The following is a 23,017-nucleotide window of genomic DNA, read 5'->3' as shown; positions in this document are numbered from 1 at the left end:
GTCCCTTCATCTGTATCTCCATCCATCAAAGAAAAAAGAGAACCTAATCAAACACACTGGCTTTGAATCCAATCAGATCAATACCTTGGCTTTACTGGACTTAATTGGGACAGAGAGATTGTTAGATAATGGGGCTGGAGCCCTGTTAAGTAATAAAATCAATGTTCACAAGTTATGCAACATGCAATTGAGGCCATTCCCAGACAACTCCATTATCGTCAACACATTCTGTTCTCTTACATTGATTCTGAGCACATTATGAGCAAGTTGACTACTCGCCATTATTCCAGGCAGGAGGCTGAAATCCCCTGTACAATGTGCTGGCAAAAGCAGAGCAACAAGTGAACAGAGTTTGTTTTATCAGATTCATCTTATCCTTTTGGCTGCAGCATCTTGTCCTCACAGTATTTATTCCATCCTGTAAGATTAGATTCAGTGTTTTGCGCCAGAGTCTAAGCCCAGCTGTTTTGGTGTCACACATTTACAATATGCATGGAGGAAGAAAACTGTAAGGTGAGAACATATTGGTGAGGGTACACAGTGTTGGTAGCATCTGTAACATACTCTCTGACAGTTTGAGTTCACACAAAGACGAGAGTTGTGCACACCTGCGTAACACGTGAGTTGATAGAAATTTTGCATGTAATTGAACTTGTTATGGAAACAATGCATGGAAAAACTGTTCTTTTTATGGCACATTTCATCCCCTGGGACTCAAAGATGAACATCTGAAAAGGGGGATAATGTTGAAAGACTTAGATGCAGACCGATTAAGGTGACCCCTCTGCTCCATTCAGACGCGGGAGTGGAGGGATAGTTAATTGGCCCTGATGGAAGGAGTGCAAGGAAAATCGAGTTGGATGGAAGAAAGGAGAAATTGACGGGTGTTTGGGGACCAAAATCGAATAAATTAAGAGCAGGGGCTTAAGTGGTTTGAGGCTGCAGGCCTTGATCATCAGCAGAGTGCCAGAGGAGAGGGGGAGCAGGACGGTGCACAGCTGAAGGGGAGCTGACAAGTACAGAGGAATAAATGAAACAAGGAGGGCCAAACTTTAAGAGTTGTAAATAATGTATGAAACAGTACAATTAGAAATTCAGGCACTGTGTCAAAATCCACCAGTGGGAGTAACCAGGCTTTCGCTTCTTAATTGGCAAAAATAGAATCTGGGTCTCGATCCCTGCCCATTTGTGTACTGAGAAGAAGGTGGAGAGACACAGTATGATGCCAGCTTGTGGTCTTAGATAATATGGTCTGATTTTTCTTTTTTTTTTTTGTTCACAACAGATCAACTAAGGGTACTGCCTTTAAATAGAAATGAGTTAGGAATGCACAGTCTCTGAAACAGTGAAAAAAGGAGAAGACAAAGTCCATATATTAGAACTATATCTGAATATTACTCCTGAAAATGATTATTCATCTGTGTATCTCCAATAGCTTCGGTCTGTTTAAAATGAATTCCCTTTTAGTTTTAACTTTGCATACAAAATGTTATCGCTAAGCTAACATCACCTTAAAATAAATGAGCATTTGTGTCCTTTGTTAAATGTGGATAATGATAATAGAACTTAACATACCACTTATAAGAGGTAGTCTTTAGTGTGCAAATGGGGGCGAAGTCCACCCACTTACCTTAGAATGTGCCTTTAAATACATTTAAGATGCTGCGTCTGCCACCAAGACGGTAATTTCTTCTCCCATCAGGGAAGTAATCACAGCGTGTGCGACAGCTCTAAGTGCCGCAACTGCAGCTGCGGAGTGACAAACAGCCACAATCACTTAGTCATGACTGCTTGTAGCAGAACATGGTGATTCACTGCATGGGTTTGTGAAATTGTATCTGCCCTCCATACAGTGCACAGTATTAGGGGATGGACCAATGTAATCATGCTGAAAAAGCCTGTATGTTTATTTATGGCTTTAGAAAATCCCTTGTTTTGCCATGCCCTTACACATACTTGAAAACTGTGATGATGTAATGGAAGTTGGAAACTTGTGGAGTTAATAATATGGACTTCAAAGCATAAACACAAATTATATTAGAGCTCATGATTATCCAGTGGGACAAAAGAAAAATCATTATGTTATTATTGTCTTTCTTTAATCTTGAAAATCATTGAGGGCAAAACCCTCATTTACAATGATGTCGAGAAGATACACAAGAAATACAAGTTAAAAGAAGAACAATTTTATGTTGTAATGGTGCCACAATATTCAGTAATAAATCAAAAATTAATCAAACGGTGTGAAATCAGATCACAAAGGTAGACTTGCAATTTTCATACTATTTTTTTCTCTACACCCCTGCCTTCTTGCAGCATACGGCACATCTGGAAAATAAAGTCCAAAAAACACTTAAAAAATTACAAAACATAACTTTCTGACCATCTTTTTAATAAAGAATTTGACAATGTAAATGACAGTTGTCAGGGCATAGAACTAATGATCTGTTGGTCTTTACAAATCAAGACTTAACTGTTGAAAAGTGGCACAGGCATCAGTGCTAACAAGAAAAAAAATTGATTGATGATGTTAAAATTTAAAGTGACTGATTAGACTGATTAGAGTTCTTTGTCAGTATTAAAGAGAGATTTTTTTGAAGTGGGGTCATGTAAGCAACATATACATAGATCGGTACAAAGCTAAACAGTGTACTGCTGTGGACAGGATCAGCAGCAAAAAGTATTTTGGGCACCTAAAAAAGGCCCATCTTAAAAAAACAAAATCTATCAGTTAATGCTGTATTTAGAATCATTTCACAGCTTTGCCTTGCTGTCAGATGCTTTTTCCAATGCCATTATATAAGCCAAATATTGCTCTCTTCAAACGCACCAGACTCCTGTGGCCAAAACAGTCATTTTACCCTGCAGGACACAGGAATTGATCGTCTACTGCTGCCTCGTTTGCATGTATTATTTTGTGACTTTGGTGAATCCAAACTAACCTTTAAAACACTGTCATAGTCCTAGCTTAGCTTCCTACAAACTTTTTTTGTACCTCATCTCCAAACTGGGTGGTGTTTCTGACTGTCTACAAATCTAATGAAAGATCCAAATCAACAATGTGTTTAACCTGATTCTCAAAACCTTGAGAGTTTTTTGAGCTTTAAGACTTCCTGACTCAGTTTGCAGCACTCAGCCTCAAGTCTACTGGTTCCTAATAATGACAGAAATCTAAACAGATGGTCAAAACTATACAGTAGCTTGATTTTTACAAAAAGGCTCTGTGATTTCTTAAAACATCTGTGCACTGTAATTTTTACTTCACAGCTGCTAAAACAGGAATAACTTATTCATGTGTTAGGGATTAACACATATTTGGTGTTCTTGTGCCCATGATCATAGTGATGAAGGTACATGTTTTAATAGTTTTTTAACAAAGAATACAATGGTTTTGATGTTTTCACAGGGGTTTATAACAAGAACATCATAGCATATCATCAGACTTAACTTAAATTAAACTAAATCATGGAGGTGTTTACAATCTAATTATTCACATTTTCCCTCCATGCTGTTCTTAACGCCCACCCACCCCCCACCCTCTCTTGCTGACTGGCCACAGAGCTGGCATGCTCCAGAGATCGATCTCAGGGCCATGATGTTAGTCACTGCTCTTTTTTTTTTTCTTTTTTTTTTTTCAAAGAGTGGCTTTGTTACACTGAGCTTGAATAAAATGGTGTTTTTCTTTTCCTTCCTTTCCGTCTTGGCAGCTGAGCAGGCCAGCCTGGCTCTGTGACATGACCTTGTGGTGCACTTAAGTCACTTAGGGAGTGTACAAGAAAATGTACAAGTCAATTATAACAATTCTGCATACACACAGGCCCCAGTACCTAACAAGCACTAAGTGAAATCAAAAGCAGGGCAACATTTGGCTGCTTCTTCACATGAAACAATTAAGATCTTGTTGTAATAATCGGAGAGAGAGATCTAGATGGTCTGTCAGGCACCTTGTTCACTCAGTGGTTATTTAACTCTTTTTGTGACAGCCTACATATGCATCATTGACCTCATGAAAGACCACTGTGCCATCAACCAAGTTTAAGGAAACCGAAGGTGTTTTCTTAGGGTGGTATGGGAAGGATGCGGTGTTGGCACTTAATATGTAAATGGAATCCCAGAGTCTTTGAATCTGCTTTAATGGCCACCATGAGAGTTTTAACAGTCTGCAGGTCAGCAGAGTTTGTGCACTCAATTAAGGCCGAGCATAACACCACAGGAGCTAAACTTAGCATCTTTCACAGCTGCAATTTCACAGATAACACAGTAGTGGTCTGCGTCAAAATGACTTGCGTTTACTTTTTGCCTTCATCAAAATCATCTGACCTTGATTATTTGCCTTTGCTTTTAAAGAGTTTCTTCAAAAACCAAGTATCAGGATTGTTTTATTTTTCTCCTGAAGACAAGACACTGTTCCTGTCTGAAGAAAAAAAGTGACTTTTAATAAACACCCTAATTGCTTGTGTCTCCTTCCCCTCTAATTTTGGCTTTAAAAAACGCAATTCAGCGGCCACACCCACCGACGTGCCTGTAATAACAGCTTGTTTTTCTGAGTCCTCCCTGGATAGAAACACCCGGCCACCAGACAGAGACTGCTCCCTGCTTTATTGTGGGATGCCAGATTTGCTGATGTGGAATAAAGGCAAATATGAATAATATGTTTTGTCTCCTGTCAGGTGATCCAGACCAGCAAGACTCTGCTAGAGAACTCTGAGGGGGTGTATGAGAGAATTCTACAAACACAAAAAGCAGGTAAGAGACGGTCAAAAGGTAAAGCATACAAAGTTGTTTCCTGAAACCATTAAATAGCTCCTGAATACTTGCCTGAGGCCCCAACATCTCTCTGAAGCTGCACGACACAGATCACTCAATGAAATTCGGGTAGAACTGATTATACTTTGCTTATTTGCATAAGTGGAATTACCATTTGAATCATGTTCAAGTATGTGATTTAGTCACTGTTTCCCTTTGAAAAGCTGTGGCTCAGACAGAGGTGTTAAATTCACACCAGTAACAGCCTTGGTGCTGTTTAAGGTTCAGAGAGAGGAGTGAACTGGAGCAAGACAAACATCAAAGCTAACAGATAGCAGTTCATGCGAGTGGACCATCTAAACAGTACTGAAAGTACACCAGTATGAATTTTCACTACACCATGCTGACCAGTAGAGCCCTCACTTGGTTGACTAAAGAAAAAATTGCCCTAAATTCATTGCAGGATTCATCATCATCAGCCTGCACCAGCTAATCGTTTCAGAAACATGAAGGCACGAAGCTTTGTTTTGAAAAGAGGGAAGAAACGGCTGAAAGCGCTGCGCAGTTGAGCTAGCATACTGTGCTTCTGTAAAACACAGCAGCAGTGGATGACAGTCTAAGAGCTGATTAAAATATTGCAGTCTTTCTTCTTCAAGTTATCTTCACTTACTTTCACAGCCTCTCTGCTGTCTTCACTGTGTGTGTGTTCGTGTGTGTGTTCGTGTGTGTGTTCGTGACACAGAGAGTAGGGGAGAGGTTGCAGCGTGATAATAAGATACACCAAAAATAAACATTATCAGATGTCCATGTGGCCAACTAAGCTGAACAGTTGAGGCTACATACAGACAGCTTTGGGTTTAGCTTGGTTGTAAATGTAGTAAGGAGGAGGAGTTGCAAGATAGACAGATGCAACTGTCATTAAATGAGCATGATTTAGGTTTGAAAATAAACATGTCATCAGAGATTAAGGAAACATGCTAAGTTGAAATACTGGCTTCTCAGACAACAATGCTGCATGTCCTTTGAAATTTTAATTCTGGTGTGGAACATCTGTTTTTGTTTGCCTGTTTCAAGTTTACTAGAGTTAAAATTAATGCCAAATGAGTCGGTGTCTGTTCATGAGTTGTAAGAAATTATTAATAATCTTGTAGAAGGAAAAGATATTACGTTGTTAAAATTGAACCATATGTTAAAAGAACCTGGCAAGGCAGTAAGGCAGGCAGTCACTCCAAGTCCAGAGTCTGTTTTTGAGGCAGTGGGCTTTGGTGTCAGGATAACAGACTTAGCTTTGAAGTTACACACAGCCGATCGACTTAATGTAGAACTTGTCATTGCTTCTATAGGCCACCTGCCTGAGCTTTGAGTCTTGAAATTTTTAGGCTTTTCCAAGCTATTCCATGATGAATGATATAGACAAAAATCAAATCAAATATTTTTGACCATTCAGCTCGAAAATGCTATTGTGACAGAACTGTATGGAAGATTATTGGTGCTTTCATAAAAATATTAATGTGATGAGATTTTTGAGTAGTAATCATCAGTATTATGAATATAATGACTAAGTGGGTAAAAGCAAATAATGAAACGGCTAGAAAAGTTTGTATGTTAAGAATATTACATAACTTTTCTGTAATGTAGCCTGTAAAACTAGGAAAAGACAACACTTATGCCATACCATGATATAACAATATCCAAAATCTGAGACGATATCTAGTCTCATATCACGATATCTATATAATATCGATATATCACCCAGCCCTAGTGGGGGGAAACAACTTGCTTCAACCATTGATTCTATATTAAATGGGGATTAAATCACTTTAATACAATGTTTAAGGCACCAACTCACTATTTGAACTGCAGTGCTCAATTTTGAACACCAGGGTCTTGCATGGTGCTCCTTTAAGAGTACTGTTGCCATAGTACTGCTGTACCCCTTCAGAAGCATTCATATTAAAATTTTAAGAACAACAAATATACAGTGATGCATATAGTTACCATCCGTGCTTGAAATTATACCATGATATAAATTTTGGGCCCACCACTCAGCCCTAGTTCATCTGTAGTTCTTCTCCACCAGACACTCCATACAAGTCAGACCTTTATATTTGTATTTAATGTGTTAATGCAGTCCTGGCTGTCTGGCACATTGTAACATAATGACTTAACGTGGCCAGGGGTAAAGTAACTCCATTCAGCTTTTCTGGGAAGCAAAGTGTGATTGGCTCATCAGTGAACGCTCAGCAGGATTCAAGAATATGCACACAGAGACAGTCTCAATAGAGAAAATATTGGCATAAGATGGTGTTAAAGGATGGACAGCTCTCTTCCCCTGCTGTGTTTTATCTGTGCTCCTGTTACTTTCAGAGCTGTCTTCATTTTGCGACAGTTTTTCTTAAATGTAACAAGTGTTGAATTCTGTGTAGATGGGTAAAACTTGTTAATGAGAAAAAAATAAATTGTGACATTAATGAGCTTCATAATGCAGCACTTTTCTGGCAGTGAGTTCCATCTAAGTAGCATAGAAGACTAATTTATCACTGAGTAAGCCTGCTGGAAGCCCCGGAAGTGAGAGGGGAAGGGAGGGAAAGCTGGACTATCATTACCACAGCTCAGCTTTATTGGTTTCCAGATGGATGACTTATAAAATATTCAATTTCTATTGTCTTGGCACATGAGAGAAGACTGTGACTCTTAACGAATGTGGATCAAAGGCTTTGTGCTGTGTTTTTTTTTTCTCTTTGGTCCTTTTAATTCGACCACCTTCCTGCCCTTAACAACTACCAGCCTGTGGCTTTAGGATAGATGTGATTGAGCTTACTGGCATCAGAAAGAAGAAAGACCCCTCTGCTAACATCTTTGTGGCTGAGATTTTATTTTGGCCATTTTATAGTTGGCTAATATTCAGCCTGAGCAATTTAAAATGGCTACAATATGACATAAGTTGCATCTGTCTTCTCATTATTTCCCTCTTCATCTGCACAGTCTTAGTGAGCTTATTCTGTTCTAAAGACTCCCTACTGTGTTGTGAGCAGTTTATAGACCTGCAGTATTCATGAAGTTATTTACAAGTGTGTGCAAATGTGTTGGCGTTAATATTACACATGGTTTGATACTGTTGTGCTTCCTGAGTTCTACCTGTTGCTCATCTTCCATGGGACTTGTATAAATCACTCTTTTGAGATAATTCAAAGTATTTAAGCCTGAAGGAGGGGTCTGCCAGACATTATTAGATCTTGTTCTACTTCATTACTTACTCATCTTACAAGATGACATTTCATTAAGTTCTGTTTGAGGGCAGATGATACTCCATTTCATGAGCTGTGCATTTGGAAATACAACAGGATCTGATGTAACTTGTTGTGTACAGTGAGTTCTAGTCCGTACTGATAAAGGCCTTGTGAGAGTGAATCGTTTTAAAAGAAACAATAGTCAAATGAATAATACAGCAGTGGAAAAGCTCAAGCAGTCCAAATCTTTTTTTTCTAAAGCTTCCACAGAAGCTTTGTGGGGCTTTTGGGCTCAAAGCACCATTATATATGATTATCTAAAATCAGCTGGAGAAAATCCAACAGACAACAATTGTAAACTAGGACACAACAGATGGCAAACTGATGAACTTGAACATTGACTTATTTTCTAACATAATTTTATGCCAGTGGTGTGCATGTGTGTACATCTGTGTACATGTTTGTATTTCAATGCGTGTGTGGAGTGCACTTGTCTGTTGTATAGAAAGTGGGTCAGTACAAACCCAATTCCCCCTTTACAGCATGCAGAACGTTCCAGCAGCAACAGCTATTAAAGTTGTGAATAATCCATCACATCAGCTCAGACAGGGCCCACTTTCCCCTCAGAAAAAAAAACAAAACACACACACACACACACACACACACACACACACACACACACACACACACACACACACACACACACACACACACAAAGGCGGTGTCAGAGAACACAGTCAGGTGTTTGCAGCTCAAACATGGATGTCACTTCCCTCACCCGACGCTCACTTAGGTTCCAATTAGCATTCAGGGCAGCTGGATGTCTGAACCTGCTGCAGACTAACAAGATCAGAACAGAAGATGTTCTTAAATGCCAAGTGAAAAATTATGGTGTGCAGAGTAGAGCTGCAGTGACATTTTGCAGAAGACAAAGCGAAGAGCCAATGTTTGTGTTAAAATACCTTTTAATGTGGGTTCCATCAGATCATTACTATATTGTTTTTCATGTTTTAAGGTTATTTTCTTAATATCAGAGATGAAATGGCATCAAAATTCAATATTATAGTGACAACAATTATGGTTAGCATATAGGGCTGGGCAAATTTAACAATATTTTTGACCATATACCTCAATATCCATATTTATCAATGCAACAATATTGTAGAGATGACAACTGGTCCTTTCATAGAACGTTAACACAATTATATTTTTAAAAACCAGGAATCATGATTTGATGATATCCAAAGTCTCCTACCACTTTATCAATATAATATCAATGTATTGCTCAGCTCTATTACCATCATAATTGTGGTATTATTAAAGGTTTTCCATTTTCCAACTACTTGAAATGGCATCACGTCCAGTGCAATATCATTATCATTTCACTGACGCAAAACAAGCCCAGCTGCATGTTTCTTCTGTCAGAGCTTTTCAAGGCACAGTAATAAAATGCCGTTTTAATGATAATTAAAATTGTTTGGAATTTTACAGTGCTTTATAATAAAACCAGTTACTCTTTCATGCAACATTTTACCTTTCATAGGTGAAGTTTTCACTGTTGTTTTTCCGTGAAACACTTGTGCTACATTTCTGTCTATGTGCTATTGGTGAAATATTAATATTGGTGCTGGAATGATGTCAGAAAATTTGTTTAGTGAGCAGTTTTACACAACTACTACAACAAAAACCCACATCAGACTGTAGGTTTCTTGTCTTGTAAAATAATCTTTTAAACTGAAAAACATGTAATTAATGGCACAACTCAAATGTGATCAATAATATTTTTTGGCACACTGGAATTGGTGTGACTTCACGTCTCTATATGATAGTAAATTGAATCAGAAATTGTGATGGGTTATTTTTCAAATTCTTTTGACATTTCATACTGTAAATAATAACTTGATAAATTAAAAAAAGCAGATTAATTGATCCTGGAAATAATCACCATTGTTGTTATAATCATTAATCAGCCATGGTTCACAGAGTTTCCTCAGTGCTCTGTGTCTGATAAAGTGTTCTATTAGTGTAATTCTATGATATGAGTAGATGCAATCATCTCTTGTTGAAAGACTTCTCAATAAATCAATCCAGTGAATAATTCAGGTCATGCTCCTCTGATCTGCCACTCCATACTGTAGTTGTTTCATGCTGTGAGATGCGCAAGTGTCTTCGTTGTACAGTTGCCGTCTTGCAGCATTACCTCACAGAGATCAGAGTCTGAAATGCCTTACTGAGAATGAGCTTCCCCCTTTCTTGCTTGCCAGACTCCATAAAATGTTGCTAGGCAACCTCCTGTGTGTGTGTGTGTGTGTGTGTGAGAGAGAGAGTGAGTGAGTGAGTGAGTGAGAGAGAGAGGGAGCGGGAGAGAGAGAGAGAGAGAGATAGAGGAAGCTGTTCACCTTCAGCACAGTCATGGTTCATGTGCACGGCAGCTCTGTAGTTACAGAATAGCAACCTGAAATTGAAGAAATAATTTCACATGGTGGTAAGAACACAGGAAATGATGGGGTGAAAGTGTGTGTGTGTGTGCGTGTGCGTGTGTGCGTGTGTGTGTGTGTGATTTAGGAGCAGTGTTGTGATGTCTGGTTCAAAGATGATAAATGTGTCAGGTCTGTCAGTAAATTCTGTCCATTGTTTGAGGTTATATTCACGCTTGAAATGTGGTGGCAGACTTGTATCCTCAGCTGAGAGGCTCAAACAGCCCAACCCCACACCTATTATGGTGATTTCACACGAAGGGGGTTTCTCTCGCGTGCACACCATGTTTCCATGGCAACAGCACCAACAGGGGCCAGGACTGGCTCTAGCTGATATCAGAGCTTGAAGCGGAAACGTGTGTGTTCTCTTGTAGGAGTTTCCAGTGCAGAAGTGTGTTACGCAGTTATGAGCTGTGTGTGTAGTAGGAACTCTGTTCCAGCTCCCTTTGGTTTATTTACCTCACAGACCATGTTGCCTGTTGCTACTGCAGTGTCAGTGCTGCACTGTACAGCCAACTCAACATTAAACATGTCCTTACTCAGACTCAGTCATGCAAAGGGGAAAAAAAAGAAAAGGAGAGGAAGAGAGGAGGTGGGAAAGCTCCTCAGGAGACAAATCCCTCCTCTGTTCGATGCCTTGATGCTAATCCACAGTGAAAGAACGTCATGTCTGTCTGCCTACACTGCGTCTCTCCTCTGCTTTTCTCTCTGTTTCCGGGGCTCTTTCTTTTCCCTCTCATCCTGCCTCACTGCTTCCTTCATCTCTCCTTTTTGTTTACATCTCTGCCTCTGAGTTATCTTGCTTTTTGTTTTGTCTCTCTTTTTTTGGAACCGATTCACAAGTTTTTGCCTACTCCTGTCCCTTGACATCCCATCAACACCTCGTTGGGACATGCAACTGTGCTTTACCCTCCGCTTACTAACATTTCACTCTGGGATATAGATTTCAGATATATGACTGTGAAGCAAGGCGTTGCTGAAGGAGCTGAAGGGCACACATGCTCAGCAAACTATTCCCAGTTGACAGGGACACACGATGAAAATTAGTGCAACACTGTGTGGCTTGTTTGGATTATTTGAAGTGGGATTGTATGATGTATTTATCTATAGTCAGTGTATTATACCTTCAGTTTGCAGGAGCAGAGAAGTGTACCAGCACAGAAGCTAAGCAATGTACAGCTGTGGACAGGGTCAGCAACAAAAGAGATTTTAGCTACTTAATAAACAAAAACATAATTTATTTTTATGTACACTATATTTAGAATATTTTCGCTGCTCTATTGTGCCATCAGTCAGCCTTTTCCAATGGAGAACCACCGTTACATAAGTCAAATATCGCTCTCTCTCTCAACCAGACTCACATGGGAATTGCTGGTCTACCACTGCCTCAATATGTTTGTGTCATTGTGACTTTGGTAAATCCAAACTAACTCTTTAAAACACTCAAGTTAAAATAATAATTAAAAAAAACTATTTGGTGATTGAGGCAGTGGTAGAACATAAACTCCTATGTTCTGCGTGATAAAAATACTGCCTCCAGTGGAGTCTGGTTGGTTGGAAGAGAGCTTAATGTTAAATAACAGGGGTTTACTGTTGGAAATGGCTGTCTGATGACAAGGTAAAGCAGTGAAAATACTTTAAATCAGAGGTTTTCAAAGTGGGAGGCAGGCCTGCAAACGGTGTTAGGGGAAGCTCAGTGGATGGAAGTGGAAAAATATCTTATTACATTATTTATCCCAAAAAAAAAATCACATAGAATAGCCTAAATGTGTGTGATTTAGTTATACAGATAGTTCAGATACAGTAGTGCAGTCAGTTTGGAAGTGCTGTGTAATTTATGTTTTGGGGCTTCTTTTTATATGAATAGGCTGATTTATCATTGCTAATAATATGTTGGACTCATTCATTCAAAATTTTACATTTTATTTATTTATTTTAACAAAAAGACCTTTCAAACAGCAATTTGGTGGTCCCACTACACTAATTCTGAGCACACCCTAGGGGTCACAGGCCACCTGTTGGAGACCCATACTTTAAAACAAATAGGAGACCCAAGAGAAATACAATCAATCTTCCTTTGTTAGTTATCAAATAACTGACAGTTACTGAATAGAAATCACTTTTTCTACCATAAGTTTTTTTGTTTTATATTATGATATATTAAATATAAACTGTCATATTGCCAGGTACTCGTACAGTTGGACTTTTTTATAGCAAAAATCCAATCTTCAGGTTGTCTCTTTTTGTTCAGAAATTCGCACCTGTCTACTTTTTTCCTACCTGACTTGCTGTATACCCTCAACAGCAGCCATCTGTTGTTGCAAGTGATTATGACACTGCAGGCTTAGAGTAAGGAGAGAGGAATCCTCCTCCACAGCCGGAGAGTCTCTGTACTTCCACATACTGAACCCTTCTGCTGCAGGAGGCGGCTGTGAAATGTTGACAGTACATGCCAGTGTCTTTTGCTCTAATGTGTTTCCTCACAATGACAACAGGCTTAGCACCCAGTCACATCTCTCAGACTCCAGTCACCTCACAACTGCTCTTCTGTCTCACAAGCCACCATTAAATTCCAACCATAAATACCGACTTGACACTCGTTCTCATCTGTTTTTTCCTCTCAGCGATGGAATTTCACGAGAACCTGCATGGGTTGGCTGTGAAGGAAGGGTTGAAGGGCAGGAAGCTGCACAAGGCGGTGGAGAGCTTCACATGGAACATCACCATACTGAAGGTGAGATTTTCATTCACAGCGTGCAGCTCACCAGTGACTACTATCTTACTCCAACACTGTTTTCTGTAGTTTTCTTTTTGGGTAGCATGCATTTGCCACATTACACACTGTAATTCGAAATGTGTTTCTTGACATATGTCCTCAACCAACACACACACAGAGGAGTTCAGGGTCAGGGGCCATGGGCAGGTTTTTTTTTGGGCATTTCCAGTAACTGTTGTGAGAATCATATCAGTGTTAATCTAGTTATGACAGCTCCTGTTAGAGCTGGGTAATAGACTGATTTTCAAGTGCAGTTGTCATGTGATCCCTTGTGGCTAGTAAATATTACTAATTAAATCCTGTATTGACACAGTTTCTTATGAGTGAGGTTTCACTTGCGTAACTGACCAGTATTCAACCTGACATTGTATTTGTGTTAGCTGATTCCTTGTAAATTTCTTTCTTTCTAGATGAAAGAGACGTGAGTCCTAGCAGTTACATTTTCTTCATATTGATTTAAAGAAATGGTGATTTAAGAACTGTTATTTCAAAAGTTGTCTTGTGCAGGTGTATCAATCTCATCCATGCTTGTTACCATTTTCCTGATGCTATATTTCATAAATCTAGCTTGGCAGCTAGCAAGCTATGCAGGAAGATGATGTTAGCATTCTTACTTCTACCGACAAGGCTCTCTGATAGGTCAGCTCTTTCTACAACCAGCAGACATGGCTTTCAACATGCACAGTACTAAACCCTAGATTATTTGAATTGTTAAACAAATGTGAGATGTGATCAGTGAGTCAGTGGCTTGTAAACAGATGAGTAGGCTTATAGTCTGGTGTTATCGCTGCTACTAGTTGCTGTTTGTCTCTGGTCGTCCATGTATCTATCAGTGTTGTACATTTACTTAAAAAAGATTTGGGAGTGTGTTATACAAATTAACCCCTAAAAGTACTTTTCAAGCAATTTTTTTTCTTAATACTGAGAACATCCAGACAACATATATATGCTGTCATGACCCATTTATACAATATTAGTTCGGGCTGACAGTTGAAGGTCTGAATCTTCAGTCAGAGATTCTTCCAGTTGTTTTTTTCCCCTTTGATAGTCAGTGGCTTGCAACAGATAAGAAGGCTCACGGTTTGGAATCTCATTTATTCAGATAAGCCAAAAAGATTAAAAAAAAAAAAGGTGGGATTAGATTTAAATTTTTTAAACCTGTCTGCAACAATTACCATAGTAATGTAAAGGTCTGATTGATTAGAAGTCACAAGTAACAGCCAATCAACACTGAAGGCTGTGTCAGAAACATGTAGAGATAGAGCTGCACAGGTGAGATGAGCAGAGTTGTGTCACCCATGTTACAATAAACATAAAAAAATAAACATCACAATCTTATGATTAATGTCTATGACAACTGCATGTCTTGTTTTTCAGTCACACCACTGAAAATCAGACACCTCTGCCACACTGAGATGCACTGCAGCGTAAAACACATCACGTATCTGGCCTGTCAGTCCACTGCAACTCTGCATTTAGATTACGGGAATTTTTGCTGTAAAAAGTAACAGCAACAGTTAAAATGTCACAATATTCACACTGTAATGGTTTCATTTAGTCTGCAGATCATATGCCGAACTGTGATAGGTGATCTGTGCAGACCAATGATGATCCGTTACACCACTTTCAGTGTGCATTACAATAATTGTGCACAGAGCAATGCAGTGTGGCTGGCTGTAATCTTCACAAATCATGTCTATAAATCACCACCAACTACAAAACTAACTGTGGTGGAAGCAGAGAAGAGCCCCCACTGATGCAGTGGAGCATGCAGGGCAGGTGGCGTTTGCTTGTTTGCATGTTTTTGCCACTGACAGACTCAGACTGTCATTCTTAGTGTCTGACAATATTATGGAAAGGACTGTGACAGTGAGACCTTTTTGTTCGGACCTTTGTTTAACCAGAAACAGCTGTTTTATTGCTCTTGCCAAACTAATCAGACTCCCTTTGGAAAAATAATTTTAACACTGCATCAAATTTATTCAAACTCAACAGGAACAAAATAAATCTCACTAAAAAGATCTAGGAGGATGCACACTTTTACTTTCAATGACTGCATGAATGTTTCTACATCAGATGATGAAGAAAGACATTAAACTTGAGTCTTAGTGGTTAAACACACTCATGTAGGCTCATACAGGAATTTAATGTAGTGCTGAACTGAGAAAACAACTAAAATTCAAATTCATCAGTGCTTGGAGACTCAGTGGTCTATCTTCTCGTAACCACTCTGCATCTCCTGTATTTACCACGCCGTTTATTTCAACCTCCACTGCTAACGCAAGGTAATTATTGATGAATGACCTTCTACATATTTATAAGTATTTGCACGTGTTAATTAAGATTACTGCACAGGTTCTTCAGCTATAATTTATACTTTGTCCCCAGGCAATTGTTGAGGCAGGTGAGTGAGGGTTATTCATTGTGTGTGCTGCCGGTCCATGTTTAATCTGGAGCTCTACTTGTTTGGATCTTATTGTTGGCAGACTTACCATTTAAACATGATCATTTAAAGTACATAAAGTTTTCAACTGAAGGTCTAAAAGATTTAAAAATGGCTACCATCCAACAAAGCTTTGAATTCAGTAAAGCCCTTTTCACAGAGTACACAACAGTACTGGCTTCATCTGGCTGTGAAAGTGACGACCTCTTGTCATTCAGACTTGGGTGTCCATTGTGTAAATTTTCCTTCCAGGGCTTTATGCAGACATGACAGGACCTTTACAGAAATAGCGCAGTATTTTGCAGCTGGTGTGTGAGATGGAGCAGAACATGCTGAGGTGAAAAGAAACGATACAAGTGATGGTTATTAAAACTTCTTTGCCTTCAGCCTCAATTAATAACCGCTGTCAGTGTGCCAGATGCTCCTCTAAAAACCTCCACCTGATAAATTCTCATAAATCTTCAAATTCAAAATTCTGCTGCATGTTTTCTAATATCTGACAGTGCAAAAGCATAGAATGACAAGAGGATGTGGCTGACTTACTTCCTATTTAAGTGTTTTTCGTTGATATTCATAATTTAATTCATGCTGTACAAAGCTACTTTTTTTTTTTCTTTTTACCACTTTTGCCTTGCACTGATGAAAAAAATCGCTTCATAGACTGATTTAAAATGAATCTTGTTATTGACTTAAAAGTGGTTAAATTAGGGTGTTTTGTGGTATATTTATTTTATTTTCTTTGTGCATAAAAAATGATAATTCAATGATCATTTATTATAGTGCATAAGAAGTGCGTATAATTCCTCTGTGTATTTAACCTTGTGCGTCTGTGGCCTTTACATTAATGCAATGACATTTAATGCAGACCTGTGCCATGTTGGAAATGTTACTAGGTCTGATCAAGTGAGACTGCCGTTGTGACTTTTACGTAAAAGTTACTCAGGCGATAATAGAGACATGAAACAGAAACATAACATATCGAGGAGCAAGTCTGAAAGGTGCTGAACCAGATTTTTTCACAGCTTGCCTTCACCACACTGCTGTAACAGCTCTAACACTTTGATTTCTCATTACACCCTCAGGGCCAGGCAGATCTACTGAAGCATGCCAGGAGTGAAGTCCAGGAGAACCTCAAGCAGATCCACTATGCTGCGCTCACCTGTAACCTGAGTAAAGGCGGAGCAGCGGGCGGCTCCGAGTCCAAGAGCAGACGCAGCCTGGAGGCCATTCCTGAGAAGGCCACCGCAGAGGAGGAGCTCACTGATGAAGACAACTAAAGACCAGCGGTCCTGCTCTGGTGCTCCCCGGCACCCACATTCAGACCTCTCAACTCTGTTCCTGCCTCCTGAGCTCAGAACCCAAAGCTCTGTGTCTTTATCCTGGCATCACTGCTCTACACACTCCAGTCTTTTTCCACATTCCATCGTCTAACATTCCTGTATCCCAAGCACAGCTGTAACCTCTCAGACTCCAGCCTTGTAATCATCAATAAAATGCCACCACTAGTCTAGAACACAAGTCCTACCCAAGTTCTCATCACACAAGGTTTGGAAAATGCTGTCATTATTTCTAAGGCTTAAAATGTTTAGGAGCGGCACTGAAAGCTTTTTTAAAAAAAACATTTGCCACACATCTGATGCTGCCATAGCCATTATGTGCACACATCACATAAATATTAAATCTTTACATCCTGCTGAAAGGATGATACGTAGAAATGCTGATGATTATCAGTGCCAGACATAAACCCTAACTTTCCTGAGCATAAAACTCATGCATTAGTTTGTTGCCCTCTTTTCATTCCTCTGGCCCCGTCTCTCATTTCCTGGGTGAGTTGGAAGAGCCGAGTGAACTATCAGCCACGTGACCATCTAAGACATTGACCTACTGTTCAGAGACAGTGCACTTCTACTCCACAGACTGGGGGGTTACCCGAGGATACAAGAAGAAAAAAAGAAAAGGGCCCTTGGATTGTTGTTAGAGATTTCTTAAAGCACAATTTTTTGGAGTTATGAATGTAACAGGACAGAAGGAATGAGGATGGAACCGAAGAAGTCAAGAAAAGAGCAGACGAAAAACGTCACGAATGAGAGTAAAGAGCTGTTTACAATACTGAACTTGTCCATGTTCTTGTCTGCCAAAATAGTATAATATACTATGTGTATATATGGAGTTTCCTGTTACCTTTTTTTCTGCAGAGTGCATCATTTTATTATTGTATACTTGGAAATATAAGATTTATTTTATAAAAGATATATGAACATGTCTGTGGAAAAACAAAAAGTTTTATTTGTCTGTAGATAACTGTCTGATTATGAGGGTTGTCACTAAAAAAAGTGACCTGAGTTTTCCCGGACGCGTCGAGACTGAAGGACTAACAATAGAATGTATTCATACTGTTTTGGGTGCAAACAACAGCAAAGTCTCAAAAATCACAACCAGCAACTGCATGAGAAGGAACCACGACTGGATGTTAATAACACACGGTCATAAAAACAGTTTGGACGTCGACACATTTTCATATTCAAGCATTTCATTTGGGAACATGATTGGCCTTCATTTCTGGGGCATGCTCCTCCCATTTCAGGGCACTAAAAGAGAGAGAGAGAGAGAGTGCTCTGAGCGTTCCAATAATGTGGGGACTAATTTCACAGTTACTCTTTTACAAATCTGCATCGCATAAAAACATTTTTTATGTTTTTCTTTTTTACCTCCAGGTGTGCTCTCAACCAATTCCACTGTTATTTAAAACACCCCAATGAGAAATCAGCTCTGGCTGGTTTAAAAACTCATTTTCCTTGTTTACTCGTAATCATTTGGTTCAGTTATTTTTCTGTGCAGAATGACTGAATACGTCTCACAGGAAACTGACGTGATGTGTCTGGATCGCAGACTACGAATGGGAGGTCATGTAGAAAAACAAAGACTATGGTTTCATTTTATTTGTGCAGTTTAAAGGGATATTTCAGATTATCTGAAGCAGGGTTGTATGAGGTACTTATCCATAGTGAGTGTATTAACTACAGTAGATGGAGCTCCATCTTTGAAGAGCCAGAGCATGGAATCTAAACAGTGTACTGCTGTGGACAGGGTTAGCAGCAAAATGTATAGTATTTAGCCACCTAAGAAAATAAATAAATATCAGTTTAAGTGTATGTTATATGTAAAATATTTCCCCTGCTTTACCTTGCTGTCAGACAGCCTTTTTCAATGGGAAACCTGTGTTATACCTTCACCCTCAACCAAACTCCACTGATGAAATCAAGAATTTTACCTTGCAGAATATGGGAGCTGCTGGTCTACTGCTGCCTTGATCTGTTAGCGGTTTGTGATATTGTGTGACTTTTATAAAACACCTTAGTCGTCCAATAACACAAATAATCTAACAAATTGAAAGAGTGGTAGACCAGAAACTGCTGTGCTCTGGAAAGTAAATTACTGGTTTTGTCAATGGAGTCGATGGTTGAACGAGAGAGCAATATTTGACTTATGTTAACAACAGTCTCCCGTCAAAAAAATCTGTCTTACAACAAGGTTAAGTGGCTAAAACACATTTTGCTGCCGACCCCGTCCACAACAATACATTGCTAAGCTTCTAAAAACAGTTCTCCCGTTGCTTCCTCAAACTGGGTGCATGTCGACCACCATCTACTGTTGGTAACACTGAAGTACCTCATACAACTCCACTTCAAATAATATGAACTATCCCTTTAAGCTATGGCTTGTTTAAAGATGTGTTTCACTGTCCAATACTCACAAGCTTTGCTATGTTTCGTCTTGCAGTTAGTTGCTGTTCTATGCCAATCACAGATCACTCACTTTAACAGCGTTTTTGAGGTTTTGTCTGGGGAACCACTGTGCAGAACATTTCAAAAGGCTCAAGTGGTTCCTGTCTGCCAGACAAATGAAGCGAGTCACAACACTTTGATAACCCTTTGTAAGAATTTTAAACTCAGGTCTGGTGAGATGGTTGAGAAGGATATGAACTTCACAGTAATAATAGCTTCGTAACCATTCCTGGTGACAAAGTAGTATTTCATCCATAATTACCCTGTGATTTCATTGTGCCATATTACTGCTAACTAAAACCTCTTTATCAGTTGACAAGTAGGAAGTGAGAAAAGAGTTTTAGTCTTTGAAAATGCCTTTCCCCACATGCTGCTTCAATAGTGCTCTTGCTTGCTTGATATTCATGTAACAGTCCATATTTGTGTCTTTTATTTTAAATCTCATATAAAGTTCTACTTACTTTTTACTGGTTGGACAAAATGTTTGCCATGTTTACTTGAAGCACATTCAGTTGCCACCTGGCTAAAATGAACCCCATCTCATTCAGCGACCCTGCTTCCTTCAGGAAGGTTATAATGTTCAGTGTTTGTCAAAACTGCTTTAAAGAGATTTTGATTTGATTCTGTGGTCACTTTGGAGGCTGCAGTTTGTGGTGCCGTTGAGTTTAATTGAGTTACTCTGATGAGTGTTTCTAATATTTTGTCTACTGTGTTTATATGAATGAAGATGGGCTAAAAATTAGAAACACCAAATTCTCACAACAAGGTCTGTGGATTATTTTTAGCAACCAGGTCATGATTTCTGGAAAGAGAAATTGCTGTTGACCTTTTCAACTGTATTCTTTTTGTGGCACCACAAGCTGAGTACCATCTAGTTCCATTATAATCAAGAGAAGGCAGACATCTCTACAGGTGAGATCTCCAAAAATCTCCAGAAATATCTAGAAGGATAAACAGCACTACAGGTAAAAGGGAAAATATGTATTTTTAACTGCCTATGTAAGAAAACATGTTTGGTACAGATCCCAGCAAAAATCACACGACATTCATTTTAGTGTTTTTCAATGAAAATGGGAATGGAAAGCACTTTGCACATGTAATTTCTTAACATGCTCATTATTACAGCCTCTAAAACAATCAAAAAGTTAAATCAACCCCTCTCTAACACTGTTCTGACAAACACTGCACATTATAACCTTCATGAAAATAGGTCTTCGTTGCAGGGTTGTTGTATAAGACTACATTATTTTTAGCCGGGTGTTGCCTAATAAACTGGCAACTGAGCATGTGTGGACATACAAAAGTCAGGCTCAACGATTTAAGGAAGATATCAACTCCATTTTATGGATCAAAATTGCAGTTGAGATTTAAAATGCAATTTATTCCTGTAATGAAACATGCCTGTGTTTGTGCTGAGTAGGATTGATTAATTGACAACTAATTAAGTTAGCTGTGCACTGTAGCTGTAGCTGCCTGAACTAATAGTAACTAGTTTTTAAGGTGATGCAGCTTAAATTGATGAAATGATGTGTTATTGTGCTTAAAAATCTATCTCTTGCATTAGTTGTTCAGCCCTATATGGTAGCTATAAAATCTGAAGGAGAAACATGATACTAGATACACAAGGCCTGCTTGAAGTCTGTACAGATTAGCCTTAAAAAATAAAGTTGGCGTAACTGTGGCCGAGTCTCGCCTTAAACTATATACATGGATTTTTAGGGGCATGTGCTTAAAATTCATATAGTCAAAAATATCCATCACCAGCAAGAACTGAATTATTTGAATCCACTTTCCAAACACACAGTAATTCTTACTCTCCTGACAAACAGAATTTGGACTGTTGAATGAAGCCCAAGCATTTTTAAATGTTTGTCTGCAGCTCTTTTTGTTCCTCCTACAGTGCTCTCACCATGTCGCTGTTCGGTTTTAAATGCTGTCCACGCCTCCTGCAGATCACATGACCCACGACGAGACAAAAAAAAAACAAAAAACACTTTGTCTTTGAATTTCAGTGCTGTGCCAGTCGGCGTATTTATAATTGTTGTTGAGAGGATGATAAAAGAAGCATTTCAACTGTACTCCAGTCTCATCTTTATCTGTCCAGTCCAAAAAAAAAAAAAGAAAAAACAAAAAAACAAAAAAACCCAGAATAAACAATGTTGGATAGATTTGTGTCTGATGTGCAGTGTAATTCAACTATTTGTTCTGAATAAGCAGGGATGCATGATATTGATTTTTTTTCAGCCAGTACCAATAACCAATAATTACGTGCCTGACATCACAGATACTGTTAACAGAGCAGATAATCTCAAATATTTGTCATTTTAAAAAGAATTTCATAATGTAGTTTATACACACTTGAAGATAAGAGAGTCTGCAAGCAAAGATGGATGATTTCATATTCCACAGCTCTGACGAACCAGATTTAACTGACATCACTATTACAACAAAAACAAAGAACAGTCCTGACTCTTCTAGTCTACATTAATTTTTTGTAGTAAAATTTATCAAAAACAAACAAAAAAAAAACTTAGCAAATACACATTGGCTGTTAGAGCATTTTGCCTAAGTATTCAAATTAAATGCTTTGACATCTGTTAAATTAGATATTATTATAACTGATAGTTTAGATTTACATAGATAGATAGATATTTATTGTGTATCTCTATGAGTAAGTTATATTCTGTTTTTAATAACTTAACGGCACTGGGCCCGATGGCTCATTATTTCAGTAGTCATAAGTAACATACTTGTCTTAACCCAAACCACAATCTTTTCCTAAACCTATTCAAGTATTTTTGGTGCCAAAACCAAACCAAACTGCAGCTGTTTCACATCATTAACCACATTTTTTACCATGACAATGACAGCCTGTTGGACAAATGGGCTTTTGGTCAAATTACACATTTTTTGGGCTATTTGGGGTTTTGAATAGAGAACCAATCATAATGTTTGTTTACAATAACTCTGTGGGAGAAAACCTCTGCAACACGTACTTACAATTTAAAAGCAGAAATGTGATGATGTTATTTCTGTGATGCATGTTTTATGATTTTATATCACATTAATAACAACACATTCACTGTTACTTTGGAGACCCAATTTAGCTTTTGGGCCACAGATTAAAGAGAATCTTTAGAGTTCACTCAAAATCAGCAGTTAGTTCGACTAGCGGTGAAATATTTCTGGTGGGTGGTTTATTAAAGAGGCTAGAGCGGAGCATCACATGGGTTGGACCATCATGTTTAACTATATATCTTTAAATGTAACAGTCACAGCTGGAAATGACACCAGAAATAAACATATTTGTTGATTTTACAGATTTACACAATTCAAATCAACTGCCAGTTGTGTACCCTGAAGTAGCACGACCAGGTGTCAGACTTTGTGTGTCTGCACAGCATTTTCATTCCTTGTCCCACATATTGAGACCAGGTCCCACACTTTGATTATCTCTGCTTAGTCAAACCACTGCAGGACAGATACTTTTCTAAAATCTAGCTTATATCAGATAACTGACATCGACCACAACCTTCCCTGTTTTCTTCACAAACAAATTC

At 38.7% G+C, this 23,017-nt stretch overlaps 1 protein-coding gene across 1 annotated transcript in view; it reads left to right on the top strand.

The window, feature by feature from the left end:
• plcl2 (phospholipase C like 2) overlaps positions 1–17,363 on the top strand; it is a 42,647-nt gene extending 25,284 nt beyond the window's left edge. Inside the window, exons 5-7 of the mRNA XM_084727636.1 lie at positions 4,671–4,746; positions 13,078–13,187; positions 16,755–17,363. Of these exons, the coding sequence (XP_084583762.1) occupies positions 4,671–4,746; positions 13,078–13,187; positions 16,755–16,949 (381 nt within the window). The 3' untranslated portion in view covers positions 16,950–17,363. The remainder of the gene's footprint in view (positions 1–4,670; positions 4,747–13,077; positions 13,188–16,754) is intronic.
• Positions 17,364–23,017: the final 5,654 nt, after the last annotated feature.

Source organism: Lutjanus erythropterus, chromosome 9 (genome assembly GCF_056507025.1).
Source record: "Lutjanus erythropterus isolate fLutEry1 chromosome 9, fLutEry1.hap2, whole genome shotgun sequence".
NCBI lineage: Eukaryota > Metazoa > Chordata > Actinopteri > Lutjaniformes > Lutjanidae > Lutjanus > Lutjanus erythropterus.
Note: the sequence above shows the minus strand (reverse complement) of the source record. Positions and strands in the feature narration are given on the sequence as shown.